The sequence below is a fragment of the Ischnura elegans genome, chromosome 8 (assembly GCF_921293095.1).
Source record: "Ischnura elegans chromosome 8, ioIscEleg1.1, whole genome shotgun sequence".
Lineage (NCBI taxonomy): Eukaryota > Metazoa > Arthropoda > Insecta > Odonata > Coenagrionidae > Ischnura > Ischnura elegans.
The window spans coordinates 11699516-11726130 of NC_060253.1; the positions used below are offsets into that span (position 1 = coordinate 11699516).

Consider the following 26615-nt stretch of genomic DNA (forward strand, 5'->3'; position numbering starts at 1 on the left):
ACAGATTTTGAGGAGATGTTTTTAGGGGTACATAATACACTGGATTTGATGAGTCCTAATGATTTCTTACTGCATAGAAGTATGAATTCATTTTGATTGCCAAGTGTTTACTTAAATTTCTGCATAAACAAGTGACGCCTTGCATGGTCATATGGACAAGTGACACACATTGACTCCAAAGGAAGGAATTTTCTGAGAGCAAATCCTTTGACTTGACTATTGCTTCTGCCAAGGTGTGGACTCGTGTCACTCACCGCTTGGCCAGATAGGTTGGGATAGTTTAGTAGTGTAACTACAGTTGCATGCAACCCTGACTTGCAATTGAAAGATTAGCCTTCAGATCCTGCCGGAGCAAAATCATTTTTATGCAGAAAATTACTCAATATTGTGTTTGAAGATACTCAAATACTATTTCTCCGTGTACAGTCTAACCTCCTTTGGTGTGTACCTCCAAATAGTAGACATTATTTTAGGTCTTCCCTATTGGAAATTTCTTATAAGAAAATTTCTTATCAGAAATTGGACATATTTCTTATAAGAAAATTTCTTATAAAAATTTTTCTTATAAGAAAATTTCTTGTAAGAATTTTTCTATAAGAAAATTTCTTATCAGAAATTGGGCATATTTCTTATAAGAAAATTTCTTGCAAGAATTTTTCTATAAGAAAATTTCTTATCAGAAATTGGGCATATTTCTTATAAGAAAATTTCTTGCAAGAATTTTTCTATAAGAAAATTTCTTATCAGAAATTGGGCATATTTCTTATAAGAAAATTTCTTATAAGAAAATTTCTTCTAACTATCAGTTACAAAATGTTATTTATAACAAATTTTCTGATGGAAATATTTATTATAAATATTATATACACATGCTTAAAACACTTGCGCAAACTTCTATTAAAAGCTACATAAGATTTACATCCCTACTGAGAGTACAAAGTTAGCATTATACCTAATTCAATCCAAATGTAGACGCCTATATCTTATACAGCAAACCTAATGATTTTCCATGAACCAAATGTAGATGTCTATCATCAGTGTACATCAAAAAGGACATTGAAGCCCTGTAAAGTTCACCTGGCTGGCCAGACAAGGCGAGATACCATTGAGGTCTTTCAGGGCATGGGTTCTGTATAGGGTTAATGTCCCCACATGCTAAAAGAAACTAAAATCAATGAAACCAACGATAGCCTAGAATGATATAGGTACTGATAATTGAATACAACTTTGGCAATCATTACGCAATGAAAGATACAGGAATTGCAATATGGAATATGATTTAACCTGGAAAATTGAAGAAGCAAATGAAATAAAATTCAAGTTCCACTGGGGATAGGTACTTCAAGAAATTATATGGGAAGGAAGAGTAAAATTTGATAAATCAAATGCATATGAGCAATGTTTATTTAAGATACCAGAGAGAATGAGACCTCTACATGCAGATTTGGATAGATAACGAAAGAAATAAGCATAGCAAAATGGAATTTGATGCCATTTTGGAGAAAAGGATACGTAGAATATGGCTAACAATAAGTGCAAGATTTAGGGAAATTAATAGGAATCACAGAAACACTGATTGAGAATAATAGTTGATGTATTTTCCATAAAATAATAACTGTGCAGATGTTGGCATACTCATACAAATTCATTCTCATTCTCTTCAGAGACGACTAAATCACTCACTTTGTCCATTAAAACACTGTTTTCATTAAAACTTCCTCTTATGTTAGATATGCCACAATCTGAAAAATATACATGTCTATCTAAATTAATGATGAAAAGTTTAAAATTCAACGAAACTATCTGTTTAAGGTAACATAATTTTAGGAATGCCAGTTTTTTAATACTTACCAAATGAGGTCAATGCCTTATTTTGGTTCGAAGCACACGACTTATTTTATTAAACTGCTATCACAAAGACATAGTGAATGATTAACATATAAAAGCAATCCCTAGCAACCTAACAACCAAACAAGTTTTGGTTGTTAGGTTGCTAGGGAACCATGTGAACAGTATCCTGCAACGTATGCAATCGCAGTATACATCGTGGTTATTCATGGCCCTTATCGAACTTCCATCGGTCAAGTAATCTGTAGACTCGAAACAGACAGATCTTTTAAGTCTACAATTTTTCATGTGCCCTCAGCGATATGTATACTAACAAGTCGCATTAAAGAAGCCTCCGCTTCTTGGAACCATTTATGTCAAATACCATGCTGAAAAAACCAGGAAATTATTTAGCAGAACATTACTTAAAAAAGAGTTATACATAATTTCCAAAAATTATCTTATGTAGAATTCCTTAAATAATTATCAATTGCCAACATAAGTTATGGTGACACGCCTAGCTGCTGGATAAAAACCTAAAAGGTATGCGACCCGCGCAGCATTATTGTAGAATTCTATAAGAAATGCAGATTTCTTATAAGAATTTTTGTAAGACTTATAGAATCCTATAAGAATTTCTATAAGACTTATAGAATCCTATAAGAAATCTGTAAGACTTATAGAATCCTATAAGAATTCTGTAAGACTTATAGAATCCTATAAGTCTTACAGAATTCTTATAAGAATTTCTGTAAGACTTATAAGAAATTTCCAATAGGGTTGCCTCATAGGCGGAGTTTTGGGGGGGGGGGGGAGCAGAGGGATCCTGGCCCCCCCAACTTAAATGGTAATTTATTCGAAAAAAAAGTATGAAACCTGTGCATTCAAATACAATGAAAGCAAAAACATCAAAAGTTAAAATTAGTTAAATGTATTTTTGTGTTGCTTGTTGTAAGAAAAAGTTGGAAAAAAAATTTTTCCGAAGCTTTCCCCAGGGTAAACAGGCGAAGCCTGGTAACTGGCCCTCTCCCATACCCTAACACTGGTGGCTGGCACTGAAGGCAGAATAGAACGCAAGAGGGAATCACGACGTAACACTTATGTCATCAGTCACTCTGTAGCGACTGCCGTGATGTAGACGTTACATCATGAGTACGGAATGTGTTAACCATGTCGGTGGATCTTCAACGAGGTGTTTCAAGTTTCCCCTTAATTCATGATAGTTTCACTGTCAGAATATGGAATAGATTCATGATGGATTTAATTCTAATGTAATACATTCATGTGTCCAAAACTTTCTTTGTACTAGTTATTATTGAATTTGCCTCATGTGGAAGCAGTTGATCATTCAAAATAAGTTGTTTCTTTCTTTTACAGATGTCCCCTACTTTTGAAAGCAAAAACACTTAGTTTTTAGCTGGAATTCTTTGAAATATTGTTCATTGCATTTTATAATATTAAAAATGCAGCTATAAGATCTATACTTCAAAAGTAATACATTCCAACTGCTTGAAGATTGTGATAATATTTTTATTGAGTTAATTACAGAGACATTCCCTATTGGCAGCTTAGGCTGGTGAATGAGGAAATACGATTTGAACTCATACCAGATTCAAATAAGAATGTAACACATTTGACAACAGTGAGATTTGATTCCAGAGGTCCATGGCATTCTGTAAGTCACCCATTGGCTTTCCTTTCTATCTTAATTTATAAGCATTCTAATGAACTACTACATATTGCATATGGCTATGCTAGAAGTTAATTTTTAACTAAGCAATCTGCTGGCTTCAATTTTTCAGATTTATTGATAAAATATTTGCTTCAGTTCTTGCCTCAGTGGGATGAATTTAGAAGTATTATTTAAATATTCATTATCTATATGAATAACGATATGCTCAGGCCTCCTGCAAATAAAAGAATTAATTTTGTTTCTTTATATTTTAGGTTGATTTCAGCTATAAGGATGGAGAGCTCAAGCTCACTGTGGACTACAAGCATAAACAGACTCAGTTTTTTGGATTAAAATTTGACCTCGGAGAGAAAGTTCTCATTGGGAGCAGTGAGAAAACAAAAATAGGTGCGCAGAGTGTTTTAAATTTTCATTCTTTGTACATAGTTAATTATGTCTCAATAGATTTGAAGTGCCTCCATGATTTCACTCTTCTTAAGGCAGCAACCTCAGCTAGGTAGCAGACCTTAGCGGTGGAGCTTCCAAATTTGAAGCTCCACCACACTCTCTCTCGATACGTGTACGTATACATTCTTAAGTGGTGGTTTCTCATGCACTTTCCATGCAAAATTGAATCAATTTAGAAGAAAAATGAAGGATGTTGAACCAATTTGCCACCAAAAATAATGAAACTTTTAAACTTATTTCCATTCCTTATTTTCTTCAAGTGTGGTGGCACGGATTGGCTATTCATGCGTTCTATTGTATTGTATGCTGGTTGGGATTGTATTCTATTCTATTGTATGCTATTGTATTCTATTGTATGCTGGTTGGGATTTTATATTGTGGGATTTGAAAATTTTTCATCAATTTGAGAGCAGATTGCATTCATTTTTCTAAATCAGTGGCAGTTGCATTCATATCTAAGGAGGTGATCTCTAACCTCTCTTTTAATTTTTTTCTTTCGTTGATTCATTTATGGAACCAAAATTAATCAAATTTGGAATAAACAGAATTCAGTAAATCACTTCGGTAGCCTCCATATGGATATTCAGTAAGTTTAACCTCAAGAAATGGGTGCTTAGCCCTAAAGTTGATGTGCCTGTCATTCATTAATGCATCGGTGGAAATAGAGGACTTAACCTTTTCCCTACGTGGGCCGTGTTTTCACGGCTTGAATTTTCCGACGCTAAAGGACGAAGGCCGTGTTTTCGCAGCTTTGCGGTCAAACATGCCAAGTGGGTCCCAAGGGCCATTAGGGCCCCTAGGCAAGAGAGGTCCGACCCTTTCTTATTGTCTGTGTGGGGATTAACTCGGCCCTTTCCGGCACTTAATGTCCCACTCAAGGAAGGTGCTCATATGGTCACTTATTTGTTTATTAGTTAGAATAACTAAAAACACACATGTTGCATTTATTGAAAATCAATGCCAGGAATTACATTCTGGATTTTCTGCTGATTGGTTCCAAATTTTAAACGGAACTCTAGCATTCATATTAACCGATTTCATCATCATCTAGAACAAATTTTGGAGACGCTAAGGTTAGATGTTTCATTGTTACATACTTTAAATCCTTACTAGCAAATTTATGGGGGCGATTTTGTTATTATTTACATCTAAAGATATACGTTACTCTATTAGCCACATTCTAAGTGTACATTTGCGGTGAAATTTGGTGAAATATCCGATTGAACTCCTATGAAAAAAAGCCCTCGTAATGTAATAAAATATGATTCTCTTCTCTTTCTTATTTTGTGCTTAATATGAATTTATATTTATCTAAGCAAAATTGCTTTATGAATATAATTTAGCCATTTCAAGCAACAAATTTGTAAGATTCAAGTAGTTTTATGAGAATTTTTCTGGAAAATATTCTTGAAAAAATTCTAAAGGTTTCATTCCCATGTTTTCAGAATGCTCATGGAGAGCAGACGCGAATGAGGAGTGTGGATTTGGGCATCATGGATCTAAAATATGTTAATATCATAAATCGCAAACACCTAGAAGTATGCTAGGAACATTGAAAGATTTCATTCCCTTTAAAGTATTTGTTGGTCTATGATATATTACCCTTTTGCTGAAAACCCTAAAAACAACCGTAGAAATTCGTTTAAAAGTTCTATAGGCATTGCAAAATGAAAAGTATACATTGATGAACTGACATTTGCTGCAATAGTAACAACAAAATCGCACTAGTAACAATAAACTGACCGCAAAAGTATGCCATGATGGGCTGCCTTCGGAAAAGGGTCGAGGATTATATTTGCCCAGGGGCTGAGGAAAGGGTCCGGCACCCCACTAGGCAAGGTCATTAAGTGGAGGAAGCGACTACCTGGACAATTCCTGGCCGAGAAACAACTCCGTACTGGGCGAAAAAGAAATGCTCAAAGCCTTCGTAGAGGCAAAACCAACTTTCTGTGAAGGAGCCCGGCGCAAAAGGGTTAACTATGAAATTATTATAGAATATTTATCGTACTAGTTTTTGTATTTCACAAGTCTCATTGGCAATTGGTGCATTCCAATGAATCCAATTTTCAGTTATTTTTTTGTGGTAAAAGGTCACTTTGTGTGGAGTAAATCAATTCAGAGTCATACCAATGATATGAGAATTCTGAATTAATTCCTCAGGAAAAAGATCATTGATTTAAGAGCATGGTAAACGTTCTGTTCCAGGACTCATTGGCTGCATGCGAGAGATAGAGGTGAATGGGATTCGATTGGAGCCCAGGTCTGTGGTACGAAGTCGCCACACGGTGGGGGAGGTGTCTCTGGATAACTGCCAATTGGTGGATCCTTGCAAGAGGCCTAATGCATGCAAGCATGGAGGAAAATGCTCTGTGAAGGATGATAAAGTGACCTGTGATTGCAGAGGAACTGGATACATTGGGAAAAATTGCCACTTTGGTGAGAAAATTTAGTCATTCCCACCTGTCCCTTACCAAAGCTTACACTCAGAGACATATATGCAGATGACACGATTTCACGATGGGTTTCAGTGCACTGAAATTTATTCTGTTTGCTAAAATTTTGTCTCGGAATAAATCTTGGCATGGTGGAACTTGTGTCATCTGCAAATCACAACGACAGAATACTCCAAGTGAACAACAGAGAAATTCCCTTGAATGGTGACCTCCAAATAGTATTTGTGCCCTTCTAATATACAGTTTTATAACATATTTATAATTTTCTCTCTCTTTTATGTTAAATAAATGAATTACTTGCATGCTATTTTTAGCTTCATTAATAGAAATAAAAAAATTATTTCACCATTGGCAATACACAAAGTTGCATGGCTTAAATCAATATTGATATACAATCACATATATATGAGGAAAGGAACATTGGAAAGTTCACCATTTTTCATAACAATAAAACTGAATTCAATTTAATGAGATACAAAATTAAGCAGGCCATAGAAAGTTCAAATAAACAGCAAATACTTGCTGGGATATGGAAAATGAGAAGGGTTCCAGTTTCCTGCACTTACAAACGTACATTTTGAATTGAGTACAAATTGAAATGTAGGTATCCTCCAAATATTCAAAAACACTGCAGTAATTGCATTTTGAAATCTGAAGAAGTTTGAATTCCTTTTTAAACAGAAAGTGAGGTGCTATTTTGTATTGCATTAAAAATCTTATTGTTTGGGATAGAGAAAGAATGTCTGGGACTTTTAAGACAGAGAAAGAATGTCTGGGACTTTTAAGACAGAGAAAGAATGTCTGGGACCTTTAAGACAGAGAGAGCTGGAGTACACCCATGTCTCGTATAGTGCAAGGGATGCGTTCCTTGGGGTCTTTGCGCTATACGAATTTGCGTTATACGAGAGCGTTTTAACATTGAGAAGATAGGGATGCGTTCCTGGTAGCATAGGTCCTGGGTATTGAATTTCCTCTAAAACATATATATTCCCATAAATAGCCTTAGAAAACATTAATTATATAAATGTTTATAGTTTAAAACATCTTTAAAGATAGTATGCACGCATTTGAAGACTTTTATTCACGTTAAAAAAAATTCTTACGTGCTTTTGAAATTCCCTCCTGTCGTGCGGGTGGGCTAACATCTGCTATCTCAGGGGTTCGTAATGCATTGCCGGCAGTTGACGATTTTTCAAACCAGTCTAAAAACATCTATTGTGTCACCCAGGCCCTTTTGTCGCTCATCGAAATGACAGGCAAATGCTACTTTGAATGCCATTTCATAGCTAGCGGAGTTTAAGAATGATAAATCATTTTCATTTGAAGTCCTCCGAGTCATTAGCAGCTACGTGAAACAGTCTTTAAATGCCTTGAAACCTGACCCAGGTTTTCCTTCCCTGAAAATGAATGAACGAGAATGCATTCTTTTCCCAAAGAATATCGTCTCGTCAACACTAAAAACTAGTTGAGGGGGAAAGGAGCCACTTTCAATCACAGCTTGGAGTTCATCAGAAAATGTTGGGGTGACTGCGCTATCAACACTTGCAGATTCACCTGATATCGCCGCACTGAAAATACCTGCTTGCCGTTTAAATTCTGGAACCAACCGGAGCTTTCACTAAATGTCTCGGAGCGATTACCACTCTCGTCTTTTTGCACAGATTCACTATGAACTTTCCGTATGTGTAGACCGCTTGGTTGAAGTTGGTGCGGCTGAGGTCACAGATGTTTTAACTTCGTCTTTATTCAGAATAAGGCATCGTGCGTTTAAACTTCCGCGCAATATCGCTTTGATGTTCTCCATTTTCAAAGCAATTGACCTATATCAATTTCTCTTCTGGGTTTATGGTTTTTCTTGATAAATTCTTGATTTTTCTACCCGAATTCCTATTTTTTGCCATTTTATCTTGGTTTTTACTCTGCATGGCTCTATCGACATCACCTTCTACTGCTGAACTGTATTCTTGAGACGCACAGGGTCTATGACTGCGGGGTGGGGAACGAAGCTATTGTGTTTGAGACTCTACAGCGGACTATGTTGATGCTATTCATGCGCAACTCGGCCACCGCTCCATTTCTCCCCCGTGAATACCGATGACCTTGAAGGCTTAAGCGTTGACCCTCTACCTGGAAGTCAATCGCCCGATAACCTATGACGGCAAAAATTACGTCTCAACCAGTATTGCTTAAAAAAACTCATTTCCACTAGCCCCACGCTTAATTAATGATCTAAATTAACTCATTCTGTTAAGGAGACGAGATAAATTACTTCGGTAGGCCGGCTATCTGGACCCAATGACGAGTAATACTTTTGGCCATTGCACAGCAATGGATTTCGATTAATATATAAACAAAAAAGAAGATTTGAGGCAAGCAATAATATTAATATGCGTAAAATGATAGAAATTTCGTGTGTACTTAGCGCAAGTTCACGTTTTATCACGAGAGCGTTTAAGATTTTTGATTAGGCTACACTGCGTTGCAATGTTTCCCCGAGGAACGACTTTGCGCTATATCGAAATTGCGCTAATCGAAATTGCGCTATACGAGACATGGGTGTATTGAGTGGAGTCAATGTTATTTTTTGACCAAGTAAGGTGATCGTAGTTGGTGTAATTGGTAGGAAATAGAGAAAAGTATGGTTTAACAAAGCTGGCACTTGTGAGGATATGCAAAGAAGGAAGAGTGAGGATTTTAGATATAGCTAAGAAAATTTTTCATGTTGAGGGAATAGGGACTTGATGCATAGCCTTGATTAATTTTTTTGAGCTGAAAAAGCTCTTTTCGCCAATGAGTTCCGCTGAAACAGTATGCCATAATAAGAAGTACAGGCATCCCCTGAGTTACGTATGTCTCGACTTACTTAAATCCGTACTTACGTAAGTGATAACCGTATTTCAAATGATTACGTTAATTTTCGAATGCGAGCGCGAAGAAGTAGATATTCACTCGTACAACCTTTGGTAGAAAAAATATCGAATAGTTATCAAGTTTTTTACGTGCTAAAAATAACAAAGTGATGCATATTTGTCATTCCTCGAAGGAATTTTCATTAATTTCTGTAGAAAATTCGCTTGTAAATCCCAAGTCAGCAATCAACGTGAAAATTGTCGGTTCTAGCGATGGATGTGGTTGCGCTCATTCCTGTACGATACAACTTGTTATACAGCATGCACACCTGAACTGCGACTTTCAACTATTTAAAAATTGTATCCTTAAGTTTGGACATTTCCATCTGTGGAATCAAAAGAAAATGAAGTTCAAGCCGAAATCTTTGTTGCGGAAAAGAATTGTTCAGTACCCACGTAACGGCATTGAAATTTTGAGTGTTGGCAATGAACGCCGCGAAAAGTTATGAAAAAGTTGACACACGATATTAATTGCGTAATTGTTTACATGTTTCTGGCGGAAAATTTTATTAAGCTGCATTTTCTCGTTCTCTCATATTGTGTGCAACTGTAAATGAATATTGTGTCATTGAAAGCTTTTCCCCACTAACTTTATTTCACGTTAATGACGGAGTTGGCTGAATAAAAGCTCACTTTTAATTAACTTCGTGCTTTAGAAATACTCTTCGATGTTTCCAGCGAAGTAAATATTCAAATGATGATATTTTCACGTTATTTTATTGAGATATGAGAGAATGAAAGTATGTTTCCGTGCATGAAATATTGAGTGAATGTATCTAAGAATGTAGCAATTTACTGGTATTTTTTGTGTGTTATTTGCTCGTAAACCTAGACACTCCTTCTACGTGTATTATCTGTGACAGTGAAACCACCAGATTCATCGATAAACGTAATATATAAAAAGCAGAAGATATTATGATTATAGGTAGGTAGACAATGCATTCTTTGGGCCCTTAGATCGCAGTATAACATAATGAATCAATTTAAGTATTCAGTTCAGTAATGTAGCATTGAGATACCGTACTTTCCCGAATCCACGCGATCGGTCAACTTTGGGAATAATATTACGCATTTTGATTGGCAGTCCTCAAGATGCAACTCTCAGACTATATTAATATTTATCGATTTTGTATCTAATAACGTAAGAAAACGCGGTAGAGTTCATGAATATCGCAGTGAATTGAATGAAATTTCACCGAGAATTTACCGCGCATTTCTCCGCTGAGAATTTCACTGTGCCAATCGAAATATCTGAAGCCCTAACGCAAAGGTTCGACTTACATAAATTTCGACTTACGCAGAGTCTGCCGGAACGCTTCTCTTACGTAACTCGGGGGATGCCTGTATGAGGATGGAAGTTTTCTAAATAAACCATTTTTAAAGTATCAAATGTCACAATTGGAAACAACCTCCTGACTATGTATGTCATCATCATCACTGGTCAACAATCCTAGGATTGGTTTGACGCAGCTCTCCACTCTATTCTCCTATCAGCTAATCTTTTCACACCTACGTATTTCTTCTCTTATTATGTATGTATCCATAGAAATTTTGTTGATTACAACCTTATGTGAAGTTCCCAAACAAGGTTGTCAGAGATTAAGAGCCCAAGCAACTTTGTTGTAGTCACATCAGTGGAGTGAATAATTTTATCAGTGTAATGAATGAGTTCACAGTTGTTCGAGTTTTTTTAAGAAGGAATTGGACGAAGACAGTTTTCTCATCATTAACAATGAGATTGAACATATTACACCATTGATGCACTTAATAATAGTCAGAGTAGTTGCGTCAATTATGTTTTGAGCACTTTTGGCAGTAATGATGGTGGTGTTATTGACTTAAAGAATACATAGTTTAGCAGTGAGATAGATGAAAGGAGGGGTCATTGATGGATGGCACGAAAAATGATGGGGCTAGGAGGGACCCTTTGGGGCATCTCCCTGAGTCCAATGACTTCAAATTTCTTTTAATAGATTCTCTATTAATGAGAGAATTAATCAACATATTTTAATAAATGAATGTTATACTTTCAGCTGAATACCGCAAAACTTGTGAGGAACTAGCTCTTTTGGGCTACACTAAGCCAGATGTTTATCTGATTGATATAGATGGCAATGGGAGGTTCCCTCCAGCACACGTTAAGTGTGAGTTTCAGTCACTTGAGGATTCCACAAAGACTATAGTGGAACATAATTTGCCAAGTCAAGTGGTGAGTCTTTTTTCATTATTTACATTCATTAATTAAAATTTGGACTTGGAGCCAGGATTTTAATTTTCAGTTTCACCTTTTGTAGATAACCCAAAAAATATCTGTGGATCATCAACTCGTGACTCGTCTGAGTTATATGTTGATTATTGAGGTGGAGACTGTACAATGCAATAAAATGTATAATCTGTTCTGTATATAATCTTAAATATCTGTGGATCAATAACTTGTTAAGATTAATAGGTTACTGAGCCAAAGAATCAACTCGACATCTTGAAAAAACACTCTGGAAGTGTAATTTTATTCTTTTCCGACTTTACCCACAGTTCAAAATACATATAAAACAAACAAAAGACGTACTAAATAGTGTTGGCGGGATTAACTCAAAGAACAAATTAAAAAACAACACAAGTCATACCTGGCTGAGCTATATGTTGATTATTGAGGTGGAGACTCTACAAGACAATTAATATATAGTATCAACTGGATTGTTATTACGAAGTCAGATGGAGAGTCAACTTATATTTAAAAAAATCTGTTTACAAATTTACGGAATCTTTCTTGAATTGAAGATGGATTTGATTAAGGTCTGGGATTTGGTTTTAATGAAAAGAGAATTCAGTCTCAGGATTTGATGTTGATTTAATTAAATATTCTCATGTAATCACATTTGGAGTGTGATGAATTGCTAGTTATTTTCTGTTGCCCCTCATCTGCGTGTGCAAATGGTACATAGTTTATCTTCAGAGCCATAGAAGCAAGTGCAATTGTGTGATGTGGGTTAAAAAGAAAAGAGGAAATCTTCTTCAGAAAACAATTTTATACCATTCTTAAGCTGACTGAATGGTTTCTTGTGATGTTTTTACAGCTATTGAATTGAATAAGCTACATGTGAAATACTTCTGGAATTAGGGATAAGCCACCTTAGGCACCTTTCTTATGTATTATTTACTCCCTCTAATCTTTTGTGGACAGTCATAGTCCCAACCCTTTCCCACCTTCCATCTGCTAATGTAACTTTTACCTATAGAACTTTCAATCCAAATGCACTTCCTCAAATATTTGTTTGAGTTTATTCTCTCTCCACCTCACATCTGTGTGCTACCTCAAAAAATGTAAAGTGATAATGGAAGTCATCATTTGAAGACTTCTGCACATTTCGTTGGTCCATTAGCACTGAGTAGAAGAGGTAAGCACTGGCTAATCATTTTGGTGTACTAATGCCATTGATTTTTTTCAAAGGTGAAGGGAAAAAGATTCCAAATACATATATGATTGAAAAAAACTCGGGAAGGGAGAGACCATAAGCATTTAAAAATAGCTTCTGTGCCACGATCCCATAATTGCATCCATAAATATCTTTGCAAGTATGTATCGTTTTCAAATTTCAGGATGTGCGTAGTTCTGGATGGGATGACTTCAGTTTCAGCATAAGTTACCGTGAGTTCACGAGTGAAATGCTGCAGGAGTTGATTGCCCATTCGCTTCACTGCAGCCAATACATCAAATATGACTGCTACAAGGCACCACTTGAGCTCCACAGTTCAACGTGGTTTGTCTCATCGTCTGCTTCCTCTAGGAGCGGCCATATAATTGACTACATTGGAGAATCACCCAGGGGTCTTTGTCCTTGTGGAGGTAAGTTTCATGGGGAGAATTTTTTCTTAATTCTCATCCGTAAAAAAATATTAAATTATTTTTATAGCCCAGTCACGGTTTCTCCTCACAGATTGAACTCTTTTTATTACTGCAGTACATCATGATTGTCTCAGGACGAATTTAACGTAGCGTGCACTGCCTGTGCAGACACAGTAATTTGAAAGCATTTAAATTAATCCAGCAGATTAATGGGGAGACCTTCGGGCATTTAAATCTGGGGCCTAAGGTTGATTATATTTCAACCTTTCATCGCCACTATCACTGTAGATATCAGGGAGTATCAGTAGATATCCTTCACATATTGAGTTACAAACTACCACTTTCAGTGTTTTTTTTTTAATCTAAATTCAAAGCCAAGAGTAATTTTATGATCTGGGATAGGGGATATTATTATTTTGTCTGAGGTGATGTGTGGGAGCTAGTACATATGTGTATCTCTGCACCCTCCATAGTTGAATTATGGCTGCACTTGTCTCATTACCTCATCGCATTGTCTACCTCCCTCTGTTAAAACCATAAGGCTTATTCTGTTTGCTCTCCTTCTTTTCATGATTTCTTTATCAAAATTTCGGTCAAAGTAATTCCGGATCTTAGGTTGCATAGACTTTCAGGGATTCTGCCTGTAATATGACAATTCATGTTTGTAATTTCTCAAGCAGTTAGACATCGGTAATTTTAACAGGAGTTAGGTGAGATAAATGATGTACGTACATATGTATGTATTTGGAGTGGCAAATAATATTTTAGGGTTATGTGAGGATTAGGGTAATCATTGGGTTCCAATTCCATTGGCCCAGTATATGTCCATGAGAGGAGAAAGGTATCATACATTATGGGCATAGTGATTCTTCTAAAAATCTGGGTCAGTTTTTTAATTCTATTTCAGTGAACAAGACCTGTGTAAATCCTGAAATGTCATGCCACTGTGATATATCTGAAGGTAAGTGGAATTCTGACGAAGGATACTTCACATCCCCATCAAGTTTGGGAATTACTGAAATGGTGTTCCTGCAGCAGCCGGATTTGGACCAAGAGGCCCAGGGAAGAATCACCCTGGGTCCCCTGGAGTGTGTGGAAGCCAGTGAGTCACGTCTGCCTCATTCTCTCCCCTCTCTCAATCTCATTCAACTCACTCTTTTCCTCTCAACCTACTCTTCTGATTGCTGTGCATTTGCTCATGTTGCCCCTTTTTATATCATATTTATATATTCCATATCTTTTAATTTTGGGCATAATTTTTCACTCTTTAGAAATTGGATTAGTGTGTTTCCAGAATTAAAATTGCTTATGTTTCGAAAGTTGCCATCAGTAAGTGAAGAAGGGAATTTTTATGCAGGATATTGTTTCTGTCTACAGCAGTATCCCGATTATCTGGCTGCATTATATTCGGGTTGCGGATTATCCGTGCATGAGTTCATGGTCCTTCGAAGTTTTCCACGATCTTTATTAAAAAAATAAAATCGGACGAAAAAGCACCAAGATATTTGCATTTATTAAATACAAACCTACTCCAAGCTAATTGTTTCCATTACAATACCCTTCTTAAATTGGCATTGTTTTATCTATTTGCTGATGCGGAGTTTTTCAAGTTTACTTGGACGTCTGCTCTAGCATTGTAGACGTCGATCAGCGGTAGAAAAAAAATCTTGATTAATTTTAGAAGATTCTTCAGCGTTAATCATTGGTAAAATCAGAGAAATGTTACTTACAATCTCCGATTGTATATGTCATATTGCTGACGCACAATTATTTCCATGGCATTGCATGCAGTTGAATATGGCCCAAGGGAAGCAGAGATTTCGTCGCACTCGGGCATGTTTACGCCATTACCAGTCAAGGGCAAACTGCATAGAAACGGAATGGTAGAAGTGAAAGCATCAGGGGAAGTGAAAGTAGAGAAAGCATGAGTCATAGCCAGGCACTCCCCTGCATAGTAGTTAATAATAAATACATTGTAGGTTTTGGTTGATATGATGAATAATATTTCCTTGATTGTTTTCCAAATTTTCTACGTATATATTGACGCTAATTCAGCAGTGTCCGAGGAGGACTGAAAGGAATGGTTTGACAGGTTTTACTGTCATTTGTCATTAGAACATTTCATCAGTTCATCTGTTTTTGGGTGAGATGAGTTTCTTCTCGATGCGTTATCTTTTTCAAGATTTCCATCATGGGTCATCACCTATTCATATTTTTCATTTCAGACACCCAAAAGTATGTGGTAACGTTCACAACCAGTCAGTCATACATTGAAGTACCAGGGTGGAGGAAGGGTGATATAGCATTCAGCTTCAGGACAACTGGCGAGAAAGCAATACTCCTGTATCAACCTCCGATCCGACTGCATCATCCCTCGTTCATGGTGGCCCTTACAAGTGGTGAGCACATCAACATTCATCATGTCACAAGTATGAGTCTGCCTCAAGGATTGTCTCTAGGGTCGACCAAAACATTTGTTTGGAACAGTATATATAGTGTGCTAATTTAAATAGGCTGTTTGGAAAAAAATTTGTGATTAACCCATTAATGCCCAGATCTTTTTTCTTTTCGAAAATACTTTTTAAGTGATTTTATTTCATTAACACCCATCCTAAGTTATTGGAAAAATAATGAAAAAATTCTAATAATATTATTTTAATAAATATAGGGTGGGTCGTTAACGACCCATTGGGCACAACCCCTATTACAATGTACGTACATAGTATCGAGAGTTTTTTTTCGAGGATTTCAATTTACTTAACTTTTATATTGGTTTTCACTGACAATGCTACCAACTAATGGAGTTGAATGAATTACATATGTAAATATATAACTTTTAAAAAAATAACTGTTTTTTTATAATTATACATGACGTATAACAAAAGGCGTAACTCCGATATATTAGGGAAAAGATTTTATTCGCGAAAATTTGGGCCAGAACAATATCATTTTAAATTGAAAAAATTATAATAGCAATTGATATTTGTTACATTTTTGGTGTTAAAACATTACAAAATCGGTGTTAATAGATTTACAGTCATGTGTGATAGTTAGAAAAGCATGTACTATGAAGCGGTACCCCGCATCTTCGGCATGCCCTGACAGTTTTGCTGCGGCAAACTGCACATCGGCGTCTTGGTTGCCCAGTAATAATCAAATGACCACCGTGATGTAACCGGGCTGGCTTCCCTACTTTCTCCGCAGAACTTGTTGGACCAGGAAGTTTAGGCTCAGTACCATACTTTTGAAGAATGCTCTGGGCTACTTGCCTCCTAAATGATAAGCCATCGAAAACTCTGCCATGGCTTTTACTTAGAATCCATGCATTGATCATGGCCACATCCAACAACCAAAATACAATAGGGATATACCATTTCTTCCCTCTTATTGCAATTCTATATTCAGCTATAAACCTATCTAGTAGATCCACACCCCCCATGTTTTGGTTATATTGATCAATTAAATGTGGTTGTGGTACACTAATTTTCCCTTTTTTTGACACCGAATATCTAGTAACTTGATGGATTGGGTGAATACCGTGAGCATTAGACATAACATTCACGAGATTATTATCCTTCCATGCAACTGCAACAATATTTTCCACTTTGTTAATTCGTGCCTCAAATTTTCCCCTCTCACATTTTTCCATATCTTTTTTACTAGGCAAGGGGCAGCGATCCATTCTATTTGATCGGACTGTACCGGTTCCCAATATGCCGCGTGATGATAATGCCGACAAAAGCTTTGCACTGGTAAAAAAATTGTCAAAATAGAAAAAGAAATTCACCTCAGGAAAATTTTCCTTGACGACATCTGCTTTCTTTAGGACAACGGACTCCCCAAGCCCTACATTAGGTGGTCGCATTTCCCCTGCCTGTTTTCCCTGGTATAAATCTATGTCAAGGCAGTATCCCTGACGTTCGGCAGCTACCCAAGCTTTAAAACCAAAACGTATTGGTTTTCCCCTAATATATTGTTTGCACCCATGCCTTCCGAAATAAGGAATCATGGACTCGTCAACTGATACATGCCTCTCATCTGGAGCGTTTTCAATGAATGATTTATTCAACTTGTTTAGGAAAGGTCTCACTTTAGCCATTTTGTCGCCAGGAATTATAGCGTCATTTTTGCATACATGTAGAAATCTTAAAATCTCCTCGAATCGGTTTCTCCTCATTGAATTCACAACTAATAAATTCCGCACATCATCTGCACTCTCCCAATACATGCGTCGGCGGGGAAGCGGGACATAACCAGTCAAATATAGAACACCAATGAAACAGTACATCTCTTCAACTGTTAGTTGAAAATTCGGAAAATTCTTTGAAACAGCGTTTTCAACCGTTAATTTCACGATCTCAGTTATTAGTTCCTCGCTAATAAATGCTTCCCAAAAATGAATAGGGTATGAATCATCCGTAAATTGGGCAGAGTTTTTATGATTCATCTCTACGGAAACATCAGAGACAGGGGATATATCTCCGTGTTCCCAGTTGGTGTGAGCAATTTCAACTCTGCCACATGCAGTATGGTGGCCTTTACTTCTAGTCTTACACTGTCTTGAATGTTTTGATGTACTTGCAGTATTTGTTGAACTTGTACTTGGGGTGGGTATCTGGATGTAATGGAGTGATGTAATATCACCTTCATCTCCCTCGTCGTCCTGAGGTAGGGAAATGATAAGATCTGCCTTGGCCTGAAGTTGGCGACGAGATAGTCGATCGGGATCACAGCATTCCTCGTCACCAGAGTCACCTTCTGATTCAACTCCATCAACAGGAGCCTCAATATAAATGTCAGCCCCTGTCTGCGGGATTTCGTTTGGATCAGTCGTCTCCAGCGCTTCTAATATTTCCGCAACAGTCATGCCTTGTAATCTTTAGATGGAAATATGAAATAATAGGTAATGCTGTGGTGGTAATATAAATACTCAAAATAGAGATGAATTGTGAATTAAAATGTATATGATATACTATTTTCAATTTTAAATGCAAGGAGAGTATTACTAATTTCAACTAATTATTATCCTTTGAGTACTCACAAGGTTTTCCGGTAAGTCATTCCCTTGCCATCCATGCTTCTAGCAGCCGTCTACTCTTCCGAATGGTTTGCTTACCGCGTAAGAAATGCCCTCCACATTATGTTCCTCAGACACAGCGAGGTATGTATACCCATGGCGCCTCGTCCACCAACGTCTCGGCCACCCGGCGCTCACCCGGGCGCCTTTTTCGTGTGTCAATCCAGACGGGGGCCAGACATCGGGAGCATACACCCCTCCGCGCCTGTCGCGAGCCCGGGAAATGGTTATTGGTACCCGCTAGATTTCCTGAGTGGCCGTGGCGTCGACGGACGACGCGCCAAAGGCCAGTACATGCGTCGGCTTCATCGCAGATGTATGGATTGGGTGGGTGCTATTTTCAATCAGGCACAATGTAAGTGATTCGTGGAAAGAAAATTGAAATACCTTTACCACAAGCCTATAATATGATACAATGACCAAATACACTACGAAAGTTCTTCATTGGGCATTTAAACCGTAACGTCTGCATGTGAAATACAGCCTGGCTCGGGGAACATGGTCTTCGGTGTTGTGCCCAATGGGTCGTTAGCGACCCATGCAAGATTAAACCCAAATATTTTCGTTCCCACTCCACTTATATGAAAAAAAGCTTATCAATTACTTTATTTGAACTTATACTAGAAAATAATGACCATCTGGGAAAAATATTTCATGGATAACAATATTTAAAAATTAATTGTTCAAGGGGATGCACGATTGCGTCACAATGACGTTTTTTAAAAAAATAGTGTAAATGATGGTATGCGCATACAATTGTATATTCGTTGAATTATATAAGCTTAATGTTTTAACAAACTAATAAAAATATTTTAACACTAAATCCAATAATATTTTATGAGTTATAATTTTTTTTCGAAGTGGGTCGCTAACGACCCATTGGGCATTAATGGGTTAAGTCATACACCTTTGATCATGAATGTGAATGTAACCACAAGTGAATGCTTATATGTTTGGAAATTTAGCCCTCATACAATATTCGTTGAATAACTCAACCCCTCATCGCACATGTGGTGTCATTGCCTCCACCGTTTGCTTTTTCCTTTCAGCCATAGGATTTAATCCGGAAAAAATATGTAGCATTTAAACCTAATGCATTTCTTCATAGCGCTTCAATCCTAAGAATGGCATGCCTCCATTGCAATTGTAGTTCTCCACTTATCACTTCACCAAGTCCCTTTTAGCATTCACTCTCTTTGTGTGGCACTCGCTTTTGCATCTCAAACGAAAAGTGTGGTAGGCCAATAAATTAATTCCATTGAATGACATTGCAAGTATTACATTTATCATCAGGCAGTGTAAATTTTTTACCATTATTATTAGAGGTGTGCAATTGGGAACTTGCATGGGTCATTGAGTGCTACAAAAACTATTTTGAACGGGTGAAACTGGTTTATTAGCTCGAAAAACACCTACAGTTTCTCCATTCATCATCGAAATAAATTTAAAAAATTGACTTTAAAAAATGGAGCAAAATTTCTCTGAGGTGACAACTGTGCAAAGACCTCTGCCGAAGTGAAGCGTGACGTCATATGTGCCTAAACTACCATCGGGAGTCAGGAAATAGGCTGAGCACATGCTGTAAACATTGTTTTAAGGGAGGATTTAGCCGCTCATCATCACTTGTGTATGTGCTGTTATTCTTGGGTAAGTTTTCTTATTGCTGTTGTTCCACAATTATCACTTGGGATATTAAAAATGAGACATCGAGATGATGAAGTACACGCATTTTACCTCGTATTTTCAGTTATCTGAAAAATGAATGATAATGTTGCTGCTCGTTTGAATAGTACACCTGAAATTGATGGGTTTGGAAAGCTAATTCCAATTCAGATAGCACAAGAAAAGCACTTTCAATAATAATGAAAATAACTTTTAGGCAGTTATCAATGAAAAGCAATTTAAAGAAACACAAGACATACACTTATTGTTAAAAGAAACTTTTATTTCATAACAATGTGTCAGAGTTTCACGATTTCATTGGTTTCACAATTACGAATTCACAGCAAAACAGTGTGCACACAATTAACATGTGAGATCGCGAATCGGTTCCGCTGCCAACACACATACACACACAATGCTACAACATATTTGAATGATATAGGTAAATCCACAAACGATGTACTTGCAATTACCATAAAATAAGGGTGAGTCGGTTCCTAAATTTTTTTGGTTCTTGGTACCAGTCCAGTTCTTTCCCATTGATTCTCGGTTCTCGATACACGGTTCCACGGATGAACTCTTATTAGCTGAATTAATGGCAAATTTAAATGAGCAACCACCAGAAGTAAATGAAAATAATTTCACAAAAGAGGTAAATTAGTAGGAAAGGACTGCAAAAGAAACTTAAGATCGTCTCCATAATTTTATTTGCCAAGCAAAAAAGTTTAAATTACACATTGTCAAAAAATGCTTTATTGACCAATAGGTCACGTTACACCATGATAAAATGATAAATGAAGAGCAAACTTAGTGCATGTCCACAGAATTCTGTGGACAAGCACTTTGCTTATTATGTTCCACAACATCTCGCCGAACACCGTTGAGTACACACGTTACACCAGGCAGCCATTATTTCTTTCTCCACCCAGTCAGCACAAAAGATGATTTATATGGATATTATTTTGGTAATTTGGGGCAAATTTACCCTAGTAACCTTTACCCCTTCTTTACCACGTAATTACATGCGTGCAGAATTGCCAAGAATGAAGTATACAAAATATATACCTAGAGAGGCATTTACTTAAATGTATGATGTTGAGAAAAGTTTAAAGTAGAAAAATAACATTCAATATAACAACAGCGACACTGTAGTGATATTTTTCAAATTATTTACGATTTCATTTCGCAAATAGTTTCACATTATAAACACGCTATTGATGAAAAGCTGCGGTCTTTAACAAAAATTCGAGAACTTAAAAATTACCTGATTATTTTTGTAAATATATAAGAAGAGTAATAATTTTCATCAGATAATTACTTTTTGATAAAATAATATTATGAAAGATCAAATTCACATCTTGACGGTTGGCTATATTGGAACCTCAACTGCAATTTGTAGGGATGGGGGGTTATGAGAAAAAAACTGATGTTAGGTTAACCGGTTATATTGAGTGAGTTAAGTACCTGACTATTAAAACAGGATGAAAAAAAACCGGTTATATTCAGGTTATGAAACCTAAAGCATTGCGTGTGGCATATCTTTGATTCTAAAACAAACCTACTGCATTTTGGAACTTTGTCCTCCTTCTCGTTGTGTAGTTTATCGTAGAGTCTTGCTTGTTTTTTTATTAGATAAGCCAATTAAAACCGGTTGTTTTAAGATGCCATTCACCTGAGTATTAAATTATTTTTGGCATAGCCGAAAAATAACCGGAGAAAAATAATATGGCTCCTAATTCACACACTCTCTCGCGAACCATTGGAACTACCAGCACTCTTCGCCGCTGTCACACGGCCCACTGGCTGAGGTTTTCCTGCGCCTCTACCGGCCACAGAGCACATTAAAACCGGTTTTTTGTTTTGATACAATAGAAAAACCTAGTGGCTGGTTAAATCCTAAGCGACGAGTGCTTGTTGGCATAACCAATGGCAGGCGGGAGAGAAATAACCGGACGAGTGAGTACTCCCGGGGGAAACCTATCGCTGTGGAAAGGTTTTTTTGCAATGGGTCTCAAGTTGAAATGGAACGAGTACTCGGTTATTTTTCAGTTATGTGGGTTATACCTAAACAAACGGCAGAAATAACCAGACGCATGAACACACGTGAGGAAACCATGCTGCTCATCGCTGCGGTATAGGTTTTTATCAATGCATCATAGGGGGTTCGCGGTCCCCTCAGGTAGGGGTCCTGGTGTCACCAGAAGGATCGTAGCTTACCTGAAAATTTGGGGGGGCGCCGATACCCCCATAGCTGTTTGTACAAAATCAGGTTATGTTTAGCATGTCTGCGATATCAGAGTAGATGGGGCCTGGCCACCCAGAAAAATTCTGAGTGGTGTTGGGCCCCCTTAATTCTTCGTTACAGATTTTGTTGTTTTCAAGCACGGCTGTACCTGGAGGAGACCTCCCCCCGAAATGGTCGTAACCCTCATAAAATTTTGGGGGGTGGGGGGTTCACCCCCCAAAAACTATGGCTGTTCTTGAACATAACTAAATCTAAAACCTAAACTTTGGGGGCCGACCCTCCCTCCCTCCCCCGAAACTGACCTTTGGAAACCTGGGGAGGGGATGTTGAAAACAGTGTTAGAGGGAAGAATGTTAGGGAAAAGAGGGAGAGGAAGGAAAAGAATAGGACGTTTAGATAGAATGAAAGGGAGTAGGCCTTACAGTGAATTGAAGAGGGAAGTGCTTGAAAGAAAGGGAGGCTCCCAGATTACTTCTTTAATTCTCCATGGAAACCTACCTTAATCGGTAGAATACTATAATAATAATGTTTCATAACATCTTTGAAGAGGTTGAAAATATAAAATTTATCTTGCTAGAAGACTGACTACATTATACGTGGAACTCCCTTCAGTATGCCTGTGCTAAGAGTGGGGCTTTGTTATGAGCAGGTTCATCATAAGTTGGCTCCAATGTATATCAAAACAAAAATGCTTTCAGTTAGTCTTAGTGTGCTTTAAGAAACTCAATTAAGGGCCTTTTTTTAAGGAAAGGTTCGTGACTTAATATGATGGTTGCTTAGAAATGTATTCCCTATGATGAAAATTCATTTCATATGTATTCATGAAAATTGAATGCCTGTCTACTTTGTACATTAATCAGCAAGGAAGGTTGTGATAGACTGAGAGAGCTTTTTTTGTTTTAGATTTTAGGCTAACATTTAATTTCACCCTGAATGGCAAGTCAAGGGAACTGGAAATAATATCACACAGGAAACTGAACAATGGCGAGTGGCAGAAGATATGGATTGACTACAATGAGCACCATGTGCGCTTCATGATCAACACAGATTACCAAATGGTTGATCTTCTCCCAGAGGAAGAGTTTGGTCCGTTCGAAGGGAGTATGTTTGTTGGAGGAGCTCCTGAGTAAGCATGCATTTCTCTAAGTATTTCATTTTTCGGATTTGGAGCTCTTGTTGAAAGTGACAATGGTTACTGAAATGCAAGTGATTACTAATATAAAATTAGAGCTACCAATTTGCCGTGGTTTTTAACAACTTAAATAATTATAACGACAACCTTACCCACCACTGGCTCATATAATTCGGGTCCTCCCAGGCAGTGGCGCAGCGAGGGGGTGTTTTGGGGGATAAAATCCCCCCCAGAGCTCAGAGAAATTTTTAAGTTTAATCCATTTTACTTAATGGATTAGTATTGCTTATAGAATAGTGTTTGAATTAATCAAATATCCCTTAGGAAGCCGTAAAACTTGCCATTTTGAACCATTATTCTTAAATGTTTTCTGGAGGAGGGCTCCCACAACTCCTGCCTACCCTGGTGGGTATGCAATACCCCCACACTCATAAGTATTATGGTTGCGTCTAAAAACCCCCCTAGCCTTAATTCCTAGCTGCGCCCCTGCTCCCAAGTACCATAACCCCCTCATGATTCCTGTCCTTAGATTTCATCTAATATTTGAAGAGAAGATTGCAAGAAACTGTGTGTATTAAATTTTACCCCATTGCAAAAACTAACAGTTTGAAATTTCAGCAATATTGGAACTGTACATAGAAGCCAATACCACAGCATGAAAATAATCATTCCCTGGCATCAATGTGATATGGGCCCAATTCAATATCATAAATCGTCTTGAAAATACTATAATATGATTGCAGTAAACTCTCCATTATGCGAAGTCAGCAGGACCGGAAAATAGGCACTTGGTAATATTGAGTTTTGTAATTTCAGACATTTTTGAAAAGTTGTGCAAAAATGTTTGCTCTTGTTCCCACTGCTCTTTCTCTGTCTTTAGTGGCATTGTTTAATGTTTCCAGCGGTTATTTAAGATAGAATTTAAAAAATACTCCCATGCTTTATTGTTAAATATCAACGATCTTAGCGCTAAAGAAATTCCTGTCCATTTTAGAAAACGTAATCAAATAACATCTTGAAAATGTTTGTACAAGAATTTAATCTGAGAATTTTGTGGTCAGTAGGGAATAGCAACTATTATCTATGCATTAAATGGATATTTGTTTCCATGGCCAACGAAATTTTAATGGTGGTCAGCCTAACCGCCATTTGTGATGTCCTCTATTGCTCAGTGACATGAAAAAAATTTGAAAAACAAGGGTCATAGCCCGTTTCCAAAATAACCTCCATAGGTTAATATTTGTAGTTCTTTCCGTATTGTCAGGTGAATTTACAATCTTTTTAATTAGTTATTTTCATTATGATTTAGTTAGGATCATAAATTACCTAAGATATGATTTTCTACTGACGAATATTTGAAGTAAATTCTTGATTTTCGGGCCCTCCGTCCGGCTGCCGTGCTCCATCATCTTCACAAACATTAAAATGGAAAAATTTTTATTCGTCATCAAGGCCATTGATGCCGGGTGCAAGGTGTCATGTTTATATAATAATTCTTTCTTCTTTTAAGCCGACAGGAGCTGGAGAAAAGCTAGAGAAGCATCTTCCATTATCGGGGAAATAAAAAGAGAAACGTTATTATCCACATTCATTTTTTTCGTACAATACACATTTTACCAATACTCAGCATATTTAGATGAAGTATTGGTTCACTTGCGTGAATTCTCATAAAATAAGCTCATATTTTCAGACTGACCTCAGGCTTAGGCTCAATCTTTTCAAATATTCACTATTATAGCAGATTCGCTAATGTTTTAATCCCATGAACATAAAATAGTGGATTTTATAAATTTGGTGTTTCGTTTAGTTTTCCCCAATACGCGACTCGTGCTTCCTTACTTGGCTAAAATGATTAGGGTTGATTACGGAATTGGCGAGGCAGGTAGCCCAGCCGTTTGCCTTTGCGTGAACGGAGTGGGAGGGCAGGCTAATCCGCCTCTAAGTCTCGCGGGAGCTAGGACAGACTAAAAATATGTCACAAAATGACAAAACACGTGTCGTAGTCAATAAAATGAATGCTTTTCCTCTTCATTTCCCCAATAATGGAAAATACTTTTCCAGCCTCTCTCCAGTTAGAAACTTACCCCCATTGCCGGTAGAGATGAACCATGCATTTCTCCACAGAGAATACCTATTAGAAGTGGGTGGGGTAAGTAAGCGTGGGATGGGTTCTGCCTGGCTGAGGAAGTGGGGGCAGGATAAAGAGAGGTGCAGCGGGTGGGAGAAGGAGGGGTGGGGAAAGGGCCTTCAGCCTTGCCTGAGACTACGCTTAGGGGCAGTGTTTTTTTTAAGATGAACTCAGGGTTATCACCGGGTGATGCTAGGGAAGGGGAGAAATGCTAGTGGAGGGGGGTTTGGGATGAGTGAGTTGGGTGTCAGCAAAAGGCCGTAGGAGAGAGTAAACAAAGGTTTAGGAAAGAAAGATCTCTCGGAAATGGGGGCCTGCAAAATAAATTGGTGGTAGCCCTCCTGTAGAGCCCAATATTTAAGATATTCCTCCTCACTTTCATCTTCGTCTTCTCTGCTGTATGCATGTCTAGTCCCAGCCGCTGCTTCTACTCCACTGTTTGCTGACACTCGCTAGGCACTGCCTGAAGCCCTTCACACATTCTGTCATGAATTTAGTTCAAGCCCATTCCTTATGATTCAGTGCTTCCAGGATGAAAGACAGCCAGACTCCCTCGTGGATTGATAGCAAGGTATTTACCCGAGCAGTTAATGCACAGGATCGTCTAAACCCCATTCAAATTGGCATTAGAGGAGCCACTTCACCCTCAATATGGGCTCGTGTGTAAAGTACTATATCATCTGTGATATCCTTACCACATCTCCCCTCCTAGTCTTTGACAACTGCAGTATTTTCCCTGACCTTTCCCCCCTCCGAAATGTAACATTTTCTCTAAAATGAAACTTAAAAATGAAAAATATTTCGTCTATCATTGAGTGACTTAATTCTCTTCCTTCCTCATGTTTCCAAACTGTTTCGGATTTGAAAAGTGGTGTCACAAGTTCATGTATTTACCGACAAGAACGTTGAAATTTGAGCAATTTTATGGACTTGTAGCATTTTATTGGTATGATTCAATTATGTAGGGTTTAATTGGGAGTGTAAGAAATATCCCATGCGACCTTCCTCACATGCTAAACTACAAAGTACTGTTAGCACAATTTTTACGCCTATGCACGTAAATAGGGAAATTGTGTCAGTCACAACATTTTTACTGAACTGCTACTTCTCCACGATTCCTACTGTAAGTTTTTAGGCGAGCCCTTTCCCTCCAAAGTTGCACTATCTTTTAAGTAGAGATGGGTCGAATAGCAGATTT

General features: G+C 37.5%; 1 protein-coding gene across 3 annotated transcripts in view; it reads left to right on the plus strand.

Moving 5' to 3' along the window:
- Positions 1-26615, plus strand: part of LOC124163971 (contactin-associated protein-like 2) — a 130172-nt gene that overhangs the window by 66437 nt on the left and 37120 nt on the right. For all 3 annotated transcript variants that reach the window (XM_046541110.1, XM_046541112.1, XM_046541111.1), the window contains exons 12-19: positions 3395-3502; positions 3775-3907; positions 6173-6403; positions 11363-11538; positions 12927-13173; positions 14081-14275; positions 15399-15572; positions 23061-23283. In XM_046541110.1, coding sequence (XP_046397066.1) covers positions 3395-3502; positions 3775-3907; positions 6173-6403; positions 11363-11538; positions 12927-13173; positions 14081-14275; positions 15399-15572; positions 23061-23283 — 1487 coding nt within the window. The remainder of the gene's footprint in view (positions 1-3394; positions 3503-3774; positions 3908-6172; positions 6404-11362; positions 11539-12926; positions 13174-14080; positions 14276-15398; positions 15573-23060; positions 23284-26615) is intronic.